Here is a 14,659-nt window from a genome sequence, read left to right on the forward strand (position 1 = left end):
CTATTGACATTTTGGGCTGGATAATTTTTTGGTGTGAGGCCTTTCCTATGTTGCAGGATGTTGAGTAGCACCTCTGGCTTTTACCACTGGATTCCACTAGCATGTACATAGTTGAGGCAACCAAAAATGTCTCCAGACGTTGCCTAATTTCCCCTGGGGGACAAAACTGCTCTCTGTTGGGAACTATTGATCTAACCTGTTCTCTCAAAGTTCTTTGAGGATGCAAACTTTGTAACCTCCTTTTGCAGTTCACATCCCTGCTGTAAAGACCATTTTCTCCTTTTCAGCTGACATGGGCATGAAATATTTATTTACTGGTGATGACAAAGGCAGTTATAAAGTCATTCCTTTCACAGTGTTAATAGAAGCCAATCAATTTTTAATCTGTATTATAGAAGCATTCAATAGATTTCTACATAGAGCTAATTATTTTCAGGAGTGACTTAAAATGCTAGAAATAGGTGTCCTGAGTGCTATATACTTGCCCTATCATATCTAATAGCCATGTGTGTGCTTTGGATTTCATGAGCACATGAAGTTGTACAACATGCTTGCACAGCAGAAATGTTTGATTCCATTGTTCAAATTAATTTAGCAGGGCGTAAAGAGAGAGGACTCTTATTTCTAGAATAACTAAAAATGCCGATCCAGTATAATTTTACAAAAAAATCCTATTTTTAAAACTTCTAAATTTGATCAACCCTTTTTCCTGCCCTTTTTTGTAGTCACGGTTTTTGTTTAGAAGCACTATGATTGTTCGCACAGGAAAAACCATTTGGGTTACAAATTTTTATGAGCAAGTTCTGGTTCTGTTATTTTCAGGATGTGCCATAGGAAGGTGTTTGCTTTTATTTTTCAAATGTAAGATTATAAGGTTTCTCTTTAAGGGTCTTTTCTTTTTCAGTGTCCTCTGATCCTTTAGGATACGTTTGCTAATCCTCTCCTCCCTGTGTAACATCCTGTGTTCTTGGTGGTTGCCAGGGTGACTAGGACTATTTATTTACTTACTTACTAATGTATTTTAACATCCATAGACTTTCATGAATGCTCTAAATTGTTTTTGCTTTAGCTTCTCATATTCTAAACATGCCCTTAGCTGGCAATCACCTTAGGCTGAAAAGAAGAAAAAAGGGTAAACTATGTTCCCAAGAGGGAATTGTATTCTTTACACATCACCAACTCCTTACAAAGGCATATTGTATTTCTAAATATTGCCTTTCAGAATCAGAGAAATTGGTAGATGGAGAAATATTTAAATGGGGGGATTTTATGTTTCCTATCAAACCCAAACATTGCTCCACATCATCTATGTACAAGTGCAGTCTTGGCACCAGTGGAGCAAAATCCCATCAGAATGACCTAAAACCCAGGAAATTTCTTTTCCCTCTCTGATTCTTCTGTACCTTTTTTTTCAACACTGTTGTTTCCGATAATTTTTGGCAAGCTAAGTCTTGACTTTGGCAAACCCTACATATATCCCTGGGTGATGTGGGTGTAATACTAATTTTCTTGTTTATATCTCTCATTATTCACACCATGTGTTCTTAGAACAAAAGCTAATAATTTCTCAATGTCCCATGATGGACACTGCTGGAATGAGGATATTATTTTTAGGATTTACCCCATCAAAAAATTGGACTTTTCTGAATTGTGGTGATACATAACCCCAGGAAAGTTTATTTCTTCCTCAGTAGTATGAAGAATTGCTTATGTCTGCATTAAAATATTATAGTAAACTTAAAATGTAATTTTTAAAATACAGTCTGTTAAGATGTTACAGTGGATGGATTTATTACACATTTTCAAACATACTATCAATCTCTTCAATGCATAAAAATTGCCAGTGTTAAATTTGACAGGTGTTTCCCCAGAAATACAAGTTAAAAGAGATATTTAACTATTCGCATACCATTTCTTCCCTATTAAAATTACAATCCTGAAGGTTTAGTGAATTATATCAGAAAAACAAAATAAAAACAAAACAAAATCCCCGAATCTCTAAAGTAAACAAAACACCTGAATTGATATTAAGGTAGCATGTGGAACTTTGCAAAAAACCAAAAGGAAATATCACTCAAGACTAAGGACTAGGGAATGAAACATCTAATTCTAAACTGACAGCAGTGATCTGGGAAGAAAACTGCCCATTTTCAGTCTCCTTCACATCCTGGGTTTTGTAGTTTTGAGAGACAGATTAGGGACCAAATCAATAAGAGATTGGCTGGCTCCTTTTTTTCTCTTTCCAAACAAGTTTCCAGGTGAGGACTAAGGCAATGTGTAGGCTCCAGACAGAAAGCGGGTGAGTGCAAAAGTCCTGAGCTCTGATTCCAAACACAGGTTCCCTGGGGGCATTTAATTTGGGAGCTTCCTGGTTTTGAGCACAGCATACAGATGATGTGCAGGTGGTCTCAGGGTTTTGCAGTTAAAAGTGAGACGATCAAGCCTGATGTACGAATTAAGGATATGAAGCCTAGGGTCACGTGTCTATGCCCTTGAAGGTAACCCATTCTGACAGCGATGAATATTTACAGCAAAAATGTAAGGGTTGAACAAAATCACAAAGATTTACTGGCAAATTTTAACATCTTAAGGAAATGGTGATGCATAAGCTTTGAAAAGTGTTCTAAAACTGTAAGTCTAATAGACTACCTGTTAAGTGTTCTTTACCCACTTAAGCTTTGTTCCTCCTTCTTTCAGGAAGTTCTCAAAATTAACAGCTAAGGAGAATTTAGGAGTTCCTAATTTTTAAAACAGTTACAGTCTGGTTGCCTACCATCAGAAAAACAAATAGGTTAGGTCTCCAACAAGGGAAAAATAAGTCTGAGGTCCCGGTACGGGCTGTGTAGCTCACCATGATGGGCCCCAGTAACATGCTATCTGGCACAGAGTAATGCTTAATAAGTATTTGTTGATTGAGTGCTACCAAACAGGGGCTTGGGCCTCTGTTTTTGCATCCATACAATGTGAAAAGTTGATTATGTAAGTGCTGAAGTTCTTAGCTAGTGCCTACTTTAGGGAAAATATTCTGCATTTTTAAATCTTGTTCAATTTCTATCACATTACACCATCTCCTTTCATATTTATCAACAGCCCAAGACATTCTCCAGACCGGCAGCATCAGTATCACCTACTGGTAAGAAATGCAAATCCCTAGGCCCCAGCTCAGACCTACTGAATCAGTAACTCTGGGGCAGGGAAAGTGGGGGAGGCGAGCAGCAGTCTGTGTTCACAAGCTCTTCAGGGTGTGTGATGCTTGATTAAGTCTGAGTATCAAACTAATTTGATACTCAAATGCAGTAACTAAGCCCAGTGACTACCACAATTGTTCCCTGGGCTCCCTTTAAAAGGTTTTGCTGTTGTTGTTGTTTTCCAAGTTGTTATGTTTTATGTTTTTGTTATTCTATTTATTTTTTATATTTTTTTAAACATTGAAATCATAGCAGGTTCTTTCTAGAAGTAAGAAGCAGTACGAATCTCAAGTAAATTATAATGCTAACAGTCCTGACCTTTATATCAGTTCTTATAGAAAGTATCTAGTGGTCCCTTGATAGTGTACTAAGTATAATTTATAAGAATTACTCTATTTGAAAATTATATAAATGTGTGTATTTTGGATAATTTGACAAATGTTCACTCTTTTTTATAAATGTATATTTATTTAATATTTTATCCTATATAATAAAGACATAATATGCAAATTGACCATCATGCCATCACATGATGACTGCCTATGACCAGGCCAGCAGGGGGGTTAGTGAGGGACGACCAAATGACTGAACAGCAGGCTGCGTGGGGCGACCAGGACGGTGGGGGGCCCTGAGGGACAGCCAGGTCGGCAGGAGGGGGCAGTTGGGGGCGACCTGGCTGGCAGCATGGGGCAGTTAGGAGCGACCAGGCCAGCTGGGGGGGGGCAGTTAGGGGTGATCAGGTTGGCATGCAGAGGCAGTGAGGGGTGATCAGGCCAGCAGGGGGGGAAGTTAGGGGTGACCAGGTAGGCAGGCAGGTGAGCGATTAGGAGCCAGTGGTCCAGGATTGTGAGAGGGATGTCTGACTGCTGGTTTAGAGGTCCCGGATTGGGGAGGGTGCAGGCTGCCCTCCCCCCTCCCCCCCCCCCCGGTTGCACGAATCTCATGCACTGGGCCTCTAGTATAAATATAACTACTTCCCTATAGAATGTGATTTAATACCTTCAAAACTCCAACTTCTCTGCCTCTTACTTTCCCCCCAATTTCTTAATAATGGTAAAATATTCTACATAACATAAAGTTTATTATCCTAACCATTTTTAAATGTAAAGCTCAGTAGTATTAAATCCTATGTAATAAAACCCTAATATGCAAATCGACCAAATGGCAGAACAATTGGAAGGAATGACCGGTCGCTATGACATGCACTGACCACCAGGGGGCAGACACTCAACACAGGAGCTGCCCCCTGGTGGTCAGTGTGCTCCCACAGGGGGAGCGCTACTCAGCCAGAAGCCGGGCTCATGGCTGGCGAGGGCAGTGGCAGTGGCGGGAGCCTCTCCCACCTCCGCTGTAGGCGGGCAGTAAGGAGCGAGGGGTCCAGACTGCAAGAGCCCTGGAGTGTGAGAGGGATGTCTGACTGCCGGTTTGTATCAGAAATTAGTTTAATACTCAGACTTAATCAAACATCACACACCCGGGGGGATTGGGCCTAAGCCTGCAGGAGGACATCCCCCAAGGGGTCCCGAACTGTGAGAGGGTGCAGCTGGGCTGAGGGACCCCCTTAAGTGCACGAATTTTGTGTACTTGGCCTCTTGTATTTTCATAATGTTGCACAACCATCACCCCCATCTACCTCCAGAACACTTACCCTCTTATAAAACAAACTCTGTACCATTAAACACTAACTCCTCATTCCTCTCCTCCCTCCAGTCCCTAGCAATCATCCTTCATAGAGTATTGGTCTTTTTGTAACTGGTTTACTTTGCTCAAAGTTTATCAATATTGTAGCAACTGTCAGAATTTCCTTTTCTTTTAATGAAAATATTCCATTTTATGTATGAACCACATTTTGCTTATTCATTCATCTGTTGGGCACATTAAATTGCTTCCATGTTTTAGCTACTGTGAATAATGCTACTGCAAACATGGGTGTACAAAATACTTCTTTGAGAACTTTTCAATTCTTTTGGTTATATACCCAGAAATGGAATTGCTGGATCCTATGGTAATTTATTTTTTTGAAGAGTGGTCATATTGTTCCCATAGCAGCTATACCACTTTACATTCCTATCAACAGTACATATGCCTGTCCCTTACTTTTACTTTGAGATCCCAAATAGCCCATTTTCTAGATTCCTTGGATATTCTAAGAATATCAGTTCTAGTATTTGGTCACTGAAAAGTTCAATCATAGAACTTTGCTGCTTACCTAATTGTGTCTTGATTGCATCTGAAATCTCAAACATTATGGATGTAGGAAGTTTTACGGTGGTTTCATTAAGACCAGGAATAACAAGGTGGACTGCAAGGAAACAGAAGTAAAGATGAGAGAAAGAAAATGCATCATGACATAAAATAAAGCTCAGAGTGGCAGATATTAGTAAAAATTGAGTTTAGCACTTATTTTGCTTAGTCAATTTTAACCCCAACTTTAAAATGTTGGAAAAAAATATGACAGTACCTTTTAAACAGAGTCTTTTTCTTATTCGGAACTGAACTACCAAAATCCTCTGGCTTTTAATCCATGGACTTAAAAATTGTAAAATGGATGCTTAAGATGTGTGGTGAACAAAGGACACCACTATTAATAATAAACAACCAAAGGACTTGTATGCATGCATATAAGCATAACCAATGGACGCAGACAACAGGGGGTGAGGGCAAGATTGGGGGAGGTGGGGGGCAATGGAAGGATAAGCACACATTTGTAATACCTTAATCAATAAGGGGGGGAAATAAAAAATAATAAAAAAGAAGTTCAATATGACAAAGACTCCTTCATAACTGCAACAACCCTGTGGGATAGGTAGGATGGGTTCCATCATTCCCACTAGGCATGAGCTAGAGTTGTTTCTCTTACACATTGGGATAGAACTTGTATGCATATATGCATAAACCGTGGACATAGACAATGGGGTGGTGAGGGCCTGGGGTGGGGGGACCGAGACAGAAGTGGGCTATAAGAGGTTAATGAGCCATCTCTTGGCTCCTAGCCTGGAATAAACACAGCCAGGATCCTAAATATTGAAAGGAAATGAATCAACATCAATTTAACAGATCTTCTCACAGTGCAAAATTCCATAAAAGCTCTATTATATATTTTAAAAAAATAGCCTGATTTTCTTAATCTTGGTATAGAGTTCAAGACTGACTCACCCAGTATTGTTCCTCCAATGGGAGTCCTATCTGGGGATTTAATTGAAGCTCTGTGGGTAACATTCTGAATCACTGTTGAAATACAAAAAGAAAATACTGTGTGTTGGGGGGAAATAGTCAGAAAGCAGTAAGAAGCTAATAATGTGAAGTCATCTGCACTGAAGAAGCACTGATCTAACTTTTCAATTAATAAAAAGGAACTCATTAGGTCGACAACACAGCCAACAAAAGGACTAGAAGACACATCTTACCTTAACACCAATGCCTATAAGTACTGAAAGGCTATTATTACTTTATCATAAAGTGTTCTATTCTAAGGAGCTGAAAATTTCCTAAATAATGCACAAAATGAGGCAACGACCTAATAAATTTAAAAATTAGAAAATACTAGTATATATTCTCAAAGCAAAGAATCATTGGATAATTCCAATACTAATTGACCCTACTTTGAGAGTATACTTGTGACATTATTTTCTTAAAATGAAGAATAATTTTAAGTCCTCAATCTCTTCTCCCAAGAAACTTTCTGGACATAATAAAGTGGACCTGGAGAGAATTATGCTAAGTGAAATAAGCCAGTCAGAGAAAGATTATCACATGATCTCACTCATATGTAGAATCTAATGAACCAAAAACACTGATGAATAAAAATAGGCCCAGAGACATAGAAGCATGAACAGACTGTTGAATTTCAGAGAGAAGGCAAGGGAGGGTGGATCAGAAGAGATCAACCAATGAACTTGTATGCATATATGCATAACCCGTGGAGACAGACAATGGGGTGGTTAGGGCCTGGGGTGGAGGGCCGAGACAGAATATAAGAGGTTAATGAGGGAAAAAGGAGGACCTATGTAATACTTTCAACAATAAAGATTTTAAAAAAGTGTTAAGAATAATAATTTGAAAAACTGAGAGTCAAAACAAAAACAACTGGATAATGAAATAAAATAAGACATTATAATTCTTGAAGCCTGGATGTCTTACCTTTCCCTAAAGTTTTCATTTCATTAATTCATATCCTCTTAATGATTTTCTTCATGTATGCTAGCTGAACACTAAACTAAGCCACACATATTTAATGGGCTTTTTAGAATTGAATACTTATGATTGCTTTGTCTCTAGTTGTCCAAACAACGTGACTTGCCAGGACTAGGCCTATTGGTACAAGAGCCAAAATTACCTATTAACTTCTAATTTACGAGGCCATACTGATTACTTCAAACATTTTCTGAAAAATTATCAGAGAAGTTGAAAAAATATGTGTGATTTTGAATTATCTGAATTAAAAAAAGTATATTAAAATAGTTATAAATACATATCCAGAGCAGACTCATAAAATTACCTTGCTTGATGATTGTTATTGGGATCAGCTTCCTTGGGACATATGCTGGCTGAAAAAAGAGGAAGAGTCAGTTTCTGAGTTAGTGCTAATCAAAAAAATAATAAGAAGAACTGGAAGTAGCCCTTTCTTGTCTTCAATGAAGTCTCCCATGACACTGGTTTAACAGTTGCTGGAAAGATCTTTAGTACATATACTGTATATCTGCCTCTACTTTATTTTACAACTCTCCCCATAAATGTCCAAAGATTTGACAGAAGCAATTTCTTCAGAACTCCCATTAGTTTACTTAGAAACTGCAATGGAAAGAAACTAAATCTTCTGGGTTGAATACTAGTTAATTTTCACTTGATTTCAGGTGTAACCCATCAAACTCTGTCTTTACATTCTCTCTCAAATAGATGTTAAGCTACATATTATCTTTCTAAACCAAACAACATCGATTGTTTGAGTGTGCCCAATTGCTGCCACTGCTACTACACACACACACTCAACCACCATGAGCTCCTGACACCACACATTTCCTTGCCCAAGAAGGTTGAGCTTGGAATCAAATCTAGACATTTCTACTTCCAAAGCCTGCACTCTTAACCATTCTGTACATATTTATGCACAAGGGACCTCGGAATTAGAAGGAATTAGTTCTCAGGAGACTGTGCACTTTTATCTCTCCCAAATTGCCTCAGATGTCCCACTGGAAGTTTTAAAATCATAGAACTACTTGAACTAGGGATGGGTATAGTGTGAACTTTAAAGGGCAGTCATCATCAGACATAACTGTGAAGCCAAGGATAAGACAGCCAAGGAAGAGACATGGGAATAAAATAAGAGAAAGGCAACAAATGATATAGAGAAGAATTAGGTTGAGTTACAGAGGTAAGCATGACATCAATTTCTTTTAAAAAAAAATTGATTTCAGAAAGAGAAAGAAACAACAATGTGAAACATCGACTGGTTGCCTCCCGCATGCACCCTGACTAGGGATCAAACCCTCACTCTGGTATGTGCCCTGAACAGGAATCAAACCCACCACTTTTGGTGCATGGGACGAAGCTCCCACCAACTGAGACACATCAGCCAGGGAGACATCAATATCTTGATGCTTACTTTAAAGTGCATACATAATACAGATATTCTACCTACTAGACCTGTTGATAAATCAGGATGTGCTGAATGAAATACTTACAACATAATTGTGAGCAAAAGAGACTAACATGTTACCATTTTAATAAATGACCTTTCCATAATAAAGAAGTGCCATTATACCAAGCTTACCGTTGGCTATTTTTCTTCTTGTATTAAGGTCCTTATGTTTAAAAATAAATAAATGAACAAAATTGACTATTATAAAATTATCCTATATAATAAAAGGCTAATATGCAAATCAACTGAACAGCCAAACAACCGGAAGCTATGATGCACATTGACCACCAGGGGACAGGCGGTCAATGCAGGAGCTGCTCCCTGGTGGTCAGTGTGCTCCTACAGGGGGAGTGCTGCTCATCCAGAAGCTAGGCTCATGGCTGGCGAACACAGTGGCGGTGGCAGGAGCCTCTCCCGCCTCCGGAGCAGTGCTAAGGACCCTTCAGGGGATGTCTGATTTAGGCGGGGAATGGACCTAAGCTGTCAGACATCCCTTAAGGGGTCCCAGACTGCGAGGGGGTGCAGGCCGGGCTGAGGGACACGCCCGCCCCCCCCCCCCCCCCAAGTGCACAAATGTTGTGCACCAGGCCTCTAGTTTTAAAAATAATCTACCTATTGACTCAGAGCTCTAGACTGAATGCTGTGCCCCTCCTAATTCATATGTTAAAACTTACTCCCCAAAGTGATGGCATTAGAAGGTGGGGCATTTGAGAAGTGATTAGGTCATAAGGGTGGAACCCTCATAAATGGAATTAGTGCCCTTATAAAAAAGACCCCAGAGAGCTCCCTCCACCCTTCCACCATGTGAGGACAGCAAGAAGATGGCTGGTTGTGAACCAGGAAGTGAGCTCCACCAAACCCCAAACCTACCGGCGCCTGGACCTTGGGTTTCCCAAGCTCCAGAAGTGTGAGAAACAAATGTTTCCTATTTCAGCCACCCAGTCTACGGTATTTTTGTTATAGTAGCCCTAATGGATTAAGACGCCCAGCAATCTAGCCTAAGGAACTAATTGAAGATACAAATAATATTTTATGTGTAAGGGTGTTTATTCCCCAATGTGAAACAATCTCATTATCCAAAAACAGAGGTTTTATTAAATAAAGTATGGTTCAAGTTTTTGACATCTACTTAATAAAGTAGAAAAATATGCATGCTATAAATACAAAGGATACAAATTTGTAACCACAACATAACCTGATTTTATAACAAATATGTATAGACAAAAGGCCAGAAGGAAATAGATCATAGTTTTTTTTAACAGTAGTTGTTTTTTTTTTTTTCTGTTAAAAGAGAAATTTTATTACTTAAGAAACTTATAAGACAATAAAGTAAGGAGGTTGTGTGGTAGATAGTAAAGAGGAATAGATTCAACATCAAGAATTCTGACTTCCCAACAGTAGTTATTTTTATAAGCTGATAGTAATTTTATTTCATATACCTTTCTCTATTTTCCAAATTTCTTACATGAATGAAGTACATTTATAATTAGAAAAACTTAATTTAATCAACAGTCTGTTCAGTTCCTACATATGCTCCTGCAGTGCATAGCTCATATACTATCGGTAAAGAGAAAATATTGTAAATATAATTTGTATATGATTTTTCCCAGGCAAGGGGAGGAGGAAAGTAGTAATAGAAGCATAACCTTCAGGAGGAAAGAAAAATATAATCTCAGCTTTGATGTTGCACTGGCAGTAGGATATCTTTCACCTTTTTCGTAAGAAAATTAAGTATGAGCACTCGTACACAGGAGCCTTCCGCAGAGAGGGACAGTCCGCCCCATGGCACTGCCTCACGTGTCCACCTGACTCCCACCTGCCTGCTCCCGTGAAAGGGCTGACAGCCCATGGCCTCTCCGTTCTCAGAATTCCAAATGCCTGCGGCAGGGACCTCCGGTCACATGGGAGCGCTTGCTGGAGGAGCCACACCATCCTCGCGGGCATGAATAATGGTTTTTGCTAGAGCACAGCTCCAAAGAATTTTGAATGCTTTGTTTTACTGAATGTAATGCCCGTTTTGCTGAGTGTGAAGTTTTTCAGGGAGACATCATATTATAGCAGAAAGGCCGGCATGTCGCTGGGTTGAGCCTTTGAGTTGCATTATTCCGATTTCATTTCTTTTGCTGAGATGATTTTTTTAAACAATTTTTTTACAAGGACAAATAGAAAATATTTCACTCTTCACATGGATGGAACAAAGTTTCTCTTGGAGTTCTTACTTGAGTTAGACCCATGTTCTACTAAGAGAATAGAAAGACTGTATGTACAATATGTGCTGCCAAAAAACAAGGAAATCATTTAGCTGCAGAATCCAATTATTTTTATTCTTTTTAGACCTATAATTACTCTCTCGCCTCTTCTGCAATCCAAAGATGCACCAGGATTGGACTATTGAGCAGGTAGCTGCTTTTCTGTAAGCAGGTTTTTAAAGGGCATCAGGAGAGTCCCTGTGTGTCTATCTTGAAGGCTCTAAAATCCCCAAGAAGAAATCCATACTGTGAATCCTTTCCCTGTGTTTTCTTATAAAAGTGTAGGGAAATGTCTGTTACCCGGACTCATTGGAAAATGAAGTATTGTGATAATTTCCAAGTTAACGGTGTTTAACCAATTGCACCCCAATTTTAATTGAATTGTTTCAGGAATAGTGTTTTTGTTTGTTTGTTTGCTTGCTTGCTTGTTTAGAAGGTACCAGTAACCTGTCTCTGCCATTTCAGACTTGCTGTTATGAAGAGCTCTCAATCTGTATAAAAATCTCAGTGCAGCAGGTGGGGGCTGTGGGGGTGGGGAGCGAGGCGGTGAGAGTCCCACAGGCTGCGCACAGTTTAGCTGGTGTGGCCTCAGCAGAACATGATGTCTGTGGACACCATCATGGTACCAGTTTTCTTTCTTAGGTCATTTCCTTGCTGATTCTTTTCTCCGCTGCTTTTCTGACCCCCATTCCAGCTGCAAACCTCCATCGCCACTTCCTTCCTTAGCTCTCACCCTGCCATTCAGCAAGTATTTTTCAAACATTTGCTATATACCAGGAAGAAAGCATATTTTCTTCCTGCTCTATAAGAGATGCATTATTGTGTTTTGTTTTTTACTGAGTTTCCAGATATTCTGTCCCTTGAGAACCCAGGTTGCAATATATCTTGAGCAGGGTGACTGGTTAAGGGAATTCACTTTTACCATCTTTCTGGGAACATTGTGGCTGAGTACCCAGTTGGAGAGACTCAAGGGAGAGATTGATACTGAAGAGGTAAAAGGCAATGACCCGATGACCAATTCAGCTTTTTCATCCTGATTAGGGAAAGCCTATGCTCGTCCAGAAATAACCACAGCAGCAGCCGCCATACAGAACGAGGGACTTCCAATCCACCCTGCATTGTACTAACTTCCCCCTGGTGCTATTTTGAAAATTAGCTTTAATACAACTAGTGATGGTACCAGGATGCTATTCTTTGCAGGTTATTCTTGAGAGGTTTGTCAATTTGGTATTATTGTGGTATCAGAATATTCATTGCAGATTTATTTAACTTGATGTTCAGGTTCTGAGATAAGGAGGAGCTGTCCATTTGGACAATGGCTAAGGGTTGCTTAAAATTAAATGTCAAATGGCTCACAAGCCAAACTACATCAGAAGAATTTGGGCATGTTACATTCTGGTTTTAATTCATTTTTGGGGATATTCTAATGAAAGTTACCAAACCTACTGATTCAATCTAACATCTGGTGAAATGTGAATCTCACATTCTACTTATGAAAGTCTTCGTATTTCTGATAAGCTAGGGAGGAATCAGACATATACCTTTGGTGATATCATTGGCCTAAATATAATTTTTTCAAGTTTCTGCTTAGGACAACAATTACTAAGAATGGAAGGACACCTGATGTATTTACTGTACACAATTTCAAGGTATGGGTGGGGACCATAAGGTATTTCTTCCTATTCACTTTACTTGTCTGTAACTTTACACTTTAAAGATTAGCACCACGTCTCTTTTTACCAATAATAGATGTGGCTTTTAAAAAGGATGGGTGGATCTCTCATGGGAAAAATTTAAGGGTGAAAATAGATGTCATATATTAGGGCAACAATGACTCTAAGGAGATTTGGATTAATTAAGCTTCTATTTTAAAGTCTCGGTTAATAAATGCTACATAAAAAATTGATTGTTCAGTGAACTAGTTAGATAACTAAGATTTTTAAATGGTAGAGATACTATATTAAAGTTATGTCTTTTCGCCATTGTTTAAAAATTTTAAATATAATAAAACCTAATAGTAAACATTTAATCGCAAACATTTAACCTTCATAAAAACAGTGTTTTATATTCTCAACATGGACAAAACAGCACAATTATCATAAAAACATGTTTTTTCATTTAACTACATGAATCTCAAGTAATACAATTTATATTGAAAGAATAATGCTTTTGTTTATGCATATACCTTTTCACTGATTTTTCTAGAGGTATAAGCAGGGGTCACATTGAAAGTATTTTACAACTGGTAGAACAAAGTCACTGACCGAACAGGAGAGATTCCTGCTCTTGTCCCTGGCACAAGTGTACCGAGCACGCCAGCAGGACACGTGCTTACAGACATGGATTACAATCTATAATAACCATATGCTTAAGATGGGGGCTGAGTTCAACATTAAAATATTTTGTACTTAACTCTTTTATTGTAGTGATTAAAACTGCATTAAATCATTTCCCCACGCCACACACATTAATACCAGGATCATTCACTACTTTGGAGAAGCAATAGAACACTGTAATATGTATGCGTTGGACCTGAAAAAATATCTATCAACAGCCAATTTTTTTTTTATCCTAAATAGTATTTATCTTTTAAAATTGGTAGCCTAAAGTTCAGATTATTGTTCCCATTTCAAATACCTCTTTTTAGAAGATGTTAAGAAGTTTTTGCTGGATATAGGTTTTAGGTGTAAGCATGCATATATGAATAAAAACAATTTTTAATGGATCTTTTGCTTAAAACTCTAAAAGTAAAACATCTGGAATCAATTCAGTATCTCTTGAAATATTGCCTTCTAAGATCAGTCTCAGGGAAGAGATGGGTTAGTATTTGGAATGACATGGACTTTATTTGGATTAAATATTCCTCTAAAGTATCAAATCAATTTTTAGAATCAATTCTAAGTGGCCATAATAGATGGTTATGGCTCTCCCAAGTGGTTTCTCTCCAACTTTCCTGTGTTCCTGAGTTACCCAAGAGCACAGATGGCAATTTGCGAAACATTTTCTTCTGCCCTCCAGAACGTAACAAAGAAGAAAACATCACAGAGAAGCCTTAAAATATCTTTTCAATTAATTTAGGTTTTCATGTGGAAATAACCAAGAATTTCAAACCCCATTTCATCAAGCTGCCTGCTGGTAACTCCACCTCACAGCTTGAAGTGATAAGGTATCTGGCTCTGTGTCACAGATGCAGGAAGTTTCTTCCTAGCTCTTCTTGCCATGGCTATTGTGATGTGAAAAAGAAATTAAGTTCCTTGGGAGTTAAAAAAAAAACCTCAATCATCTTTCCCAATCTTGCTGAGTAACTCAACCTAAATGGAATATTCTGCCAAAAGAAATACAAATGATTGGAATATGATGAGATGATATCATTGAGTCACATGTAAGACAAAGCATGACATCCAAGAGGCCGGGAGATAAGAAATGCTTCCTAGGAAACCATCATAACAAGACAGAATTGTTCTAGAAGAGAATCCCCGGGATTGGACTTAAGAGAGACAAAGCCAAAGGGACTTTATGGATGCTTGGTACTAGGCCAATTGATCAATTATTTGGGAAAAATATATAACTTAATCAATATAGAA

General features: G+C 38.5%; 1 protein-coding gene across 31 annotated transcripts in view; it reads right to left on the reverse strand.

Moving 5' to 3' along the window:
- Positions 1-14,659, reverse strand: part of ABI3BP (ABI family member 3 binding protein) — a 245,497-nt gene that overhangs the window by 129,851 nt on the left and 100,987 nt on the right. For all 31 annotated transcript variants that reach the window (XM_079766383.1, XM_079766388.1, XM_079766365.1 and 28 more), the window contains exons 7-9: positions 7,687-7,735; positions 6,345-6,416; positions 5,398-5,490 (exon numbers count right to left, since the gene is read on the reverse strand). In XM_079766383.1, coding sequence (XP_079622509.1) covers positions 5,398-5,490; positions 6,345-6,416; positions 7,687-7,735 — 214 coding nt within the window. The remainder of the gene's footprint in view (positions 1-5,397; positions 5,491-6,344; positions 6,417-7,686; positions 7,736-14,659) is intronic.

Source organism: Cnephaeus nilssonii (genome assembly GCF_951640355.1).
Source record: "Cnephaeus nilssonii genome assembly, chromosome: 3".
NCBI lineage: Eukaryota > Metazoa > Chordata > Mammalia > Chiroptera > Vespertilionidae > Cnephaeus > Cnephaeus nilssonii.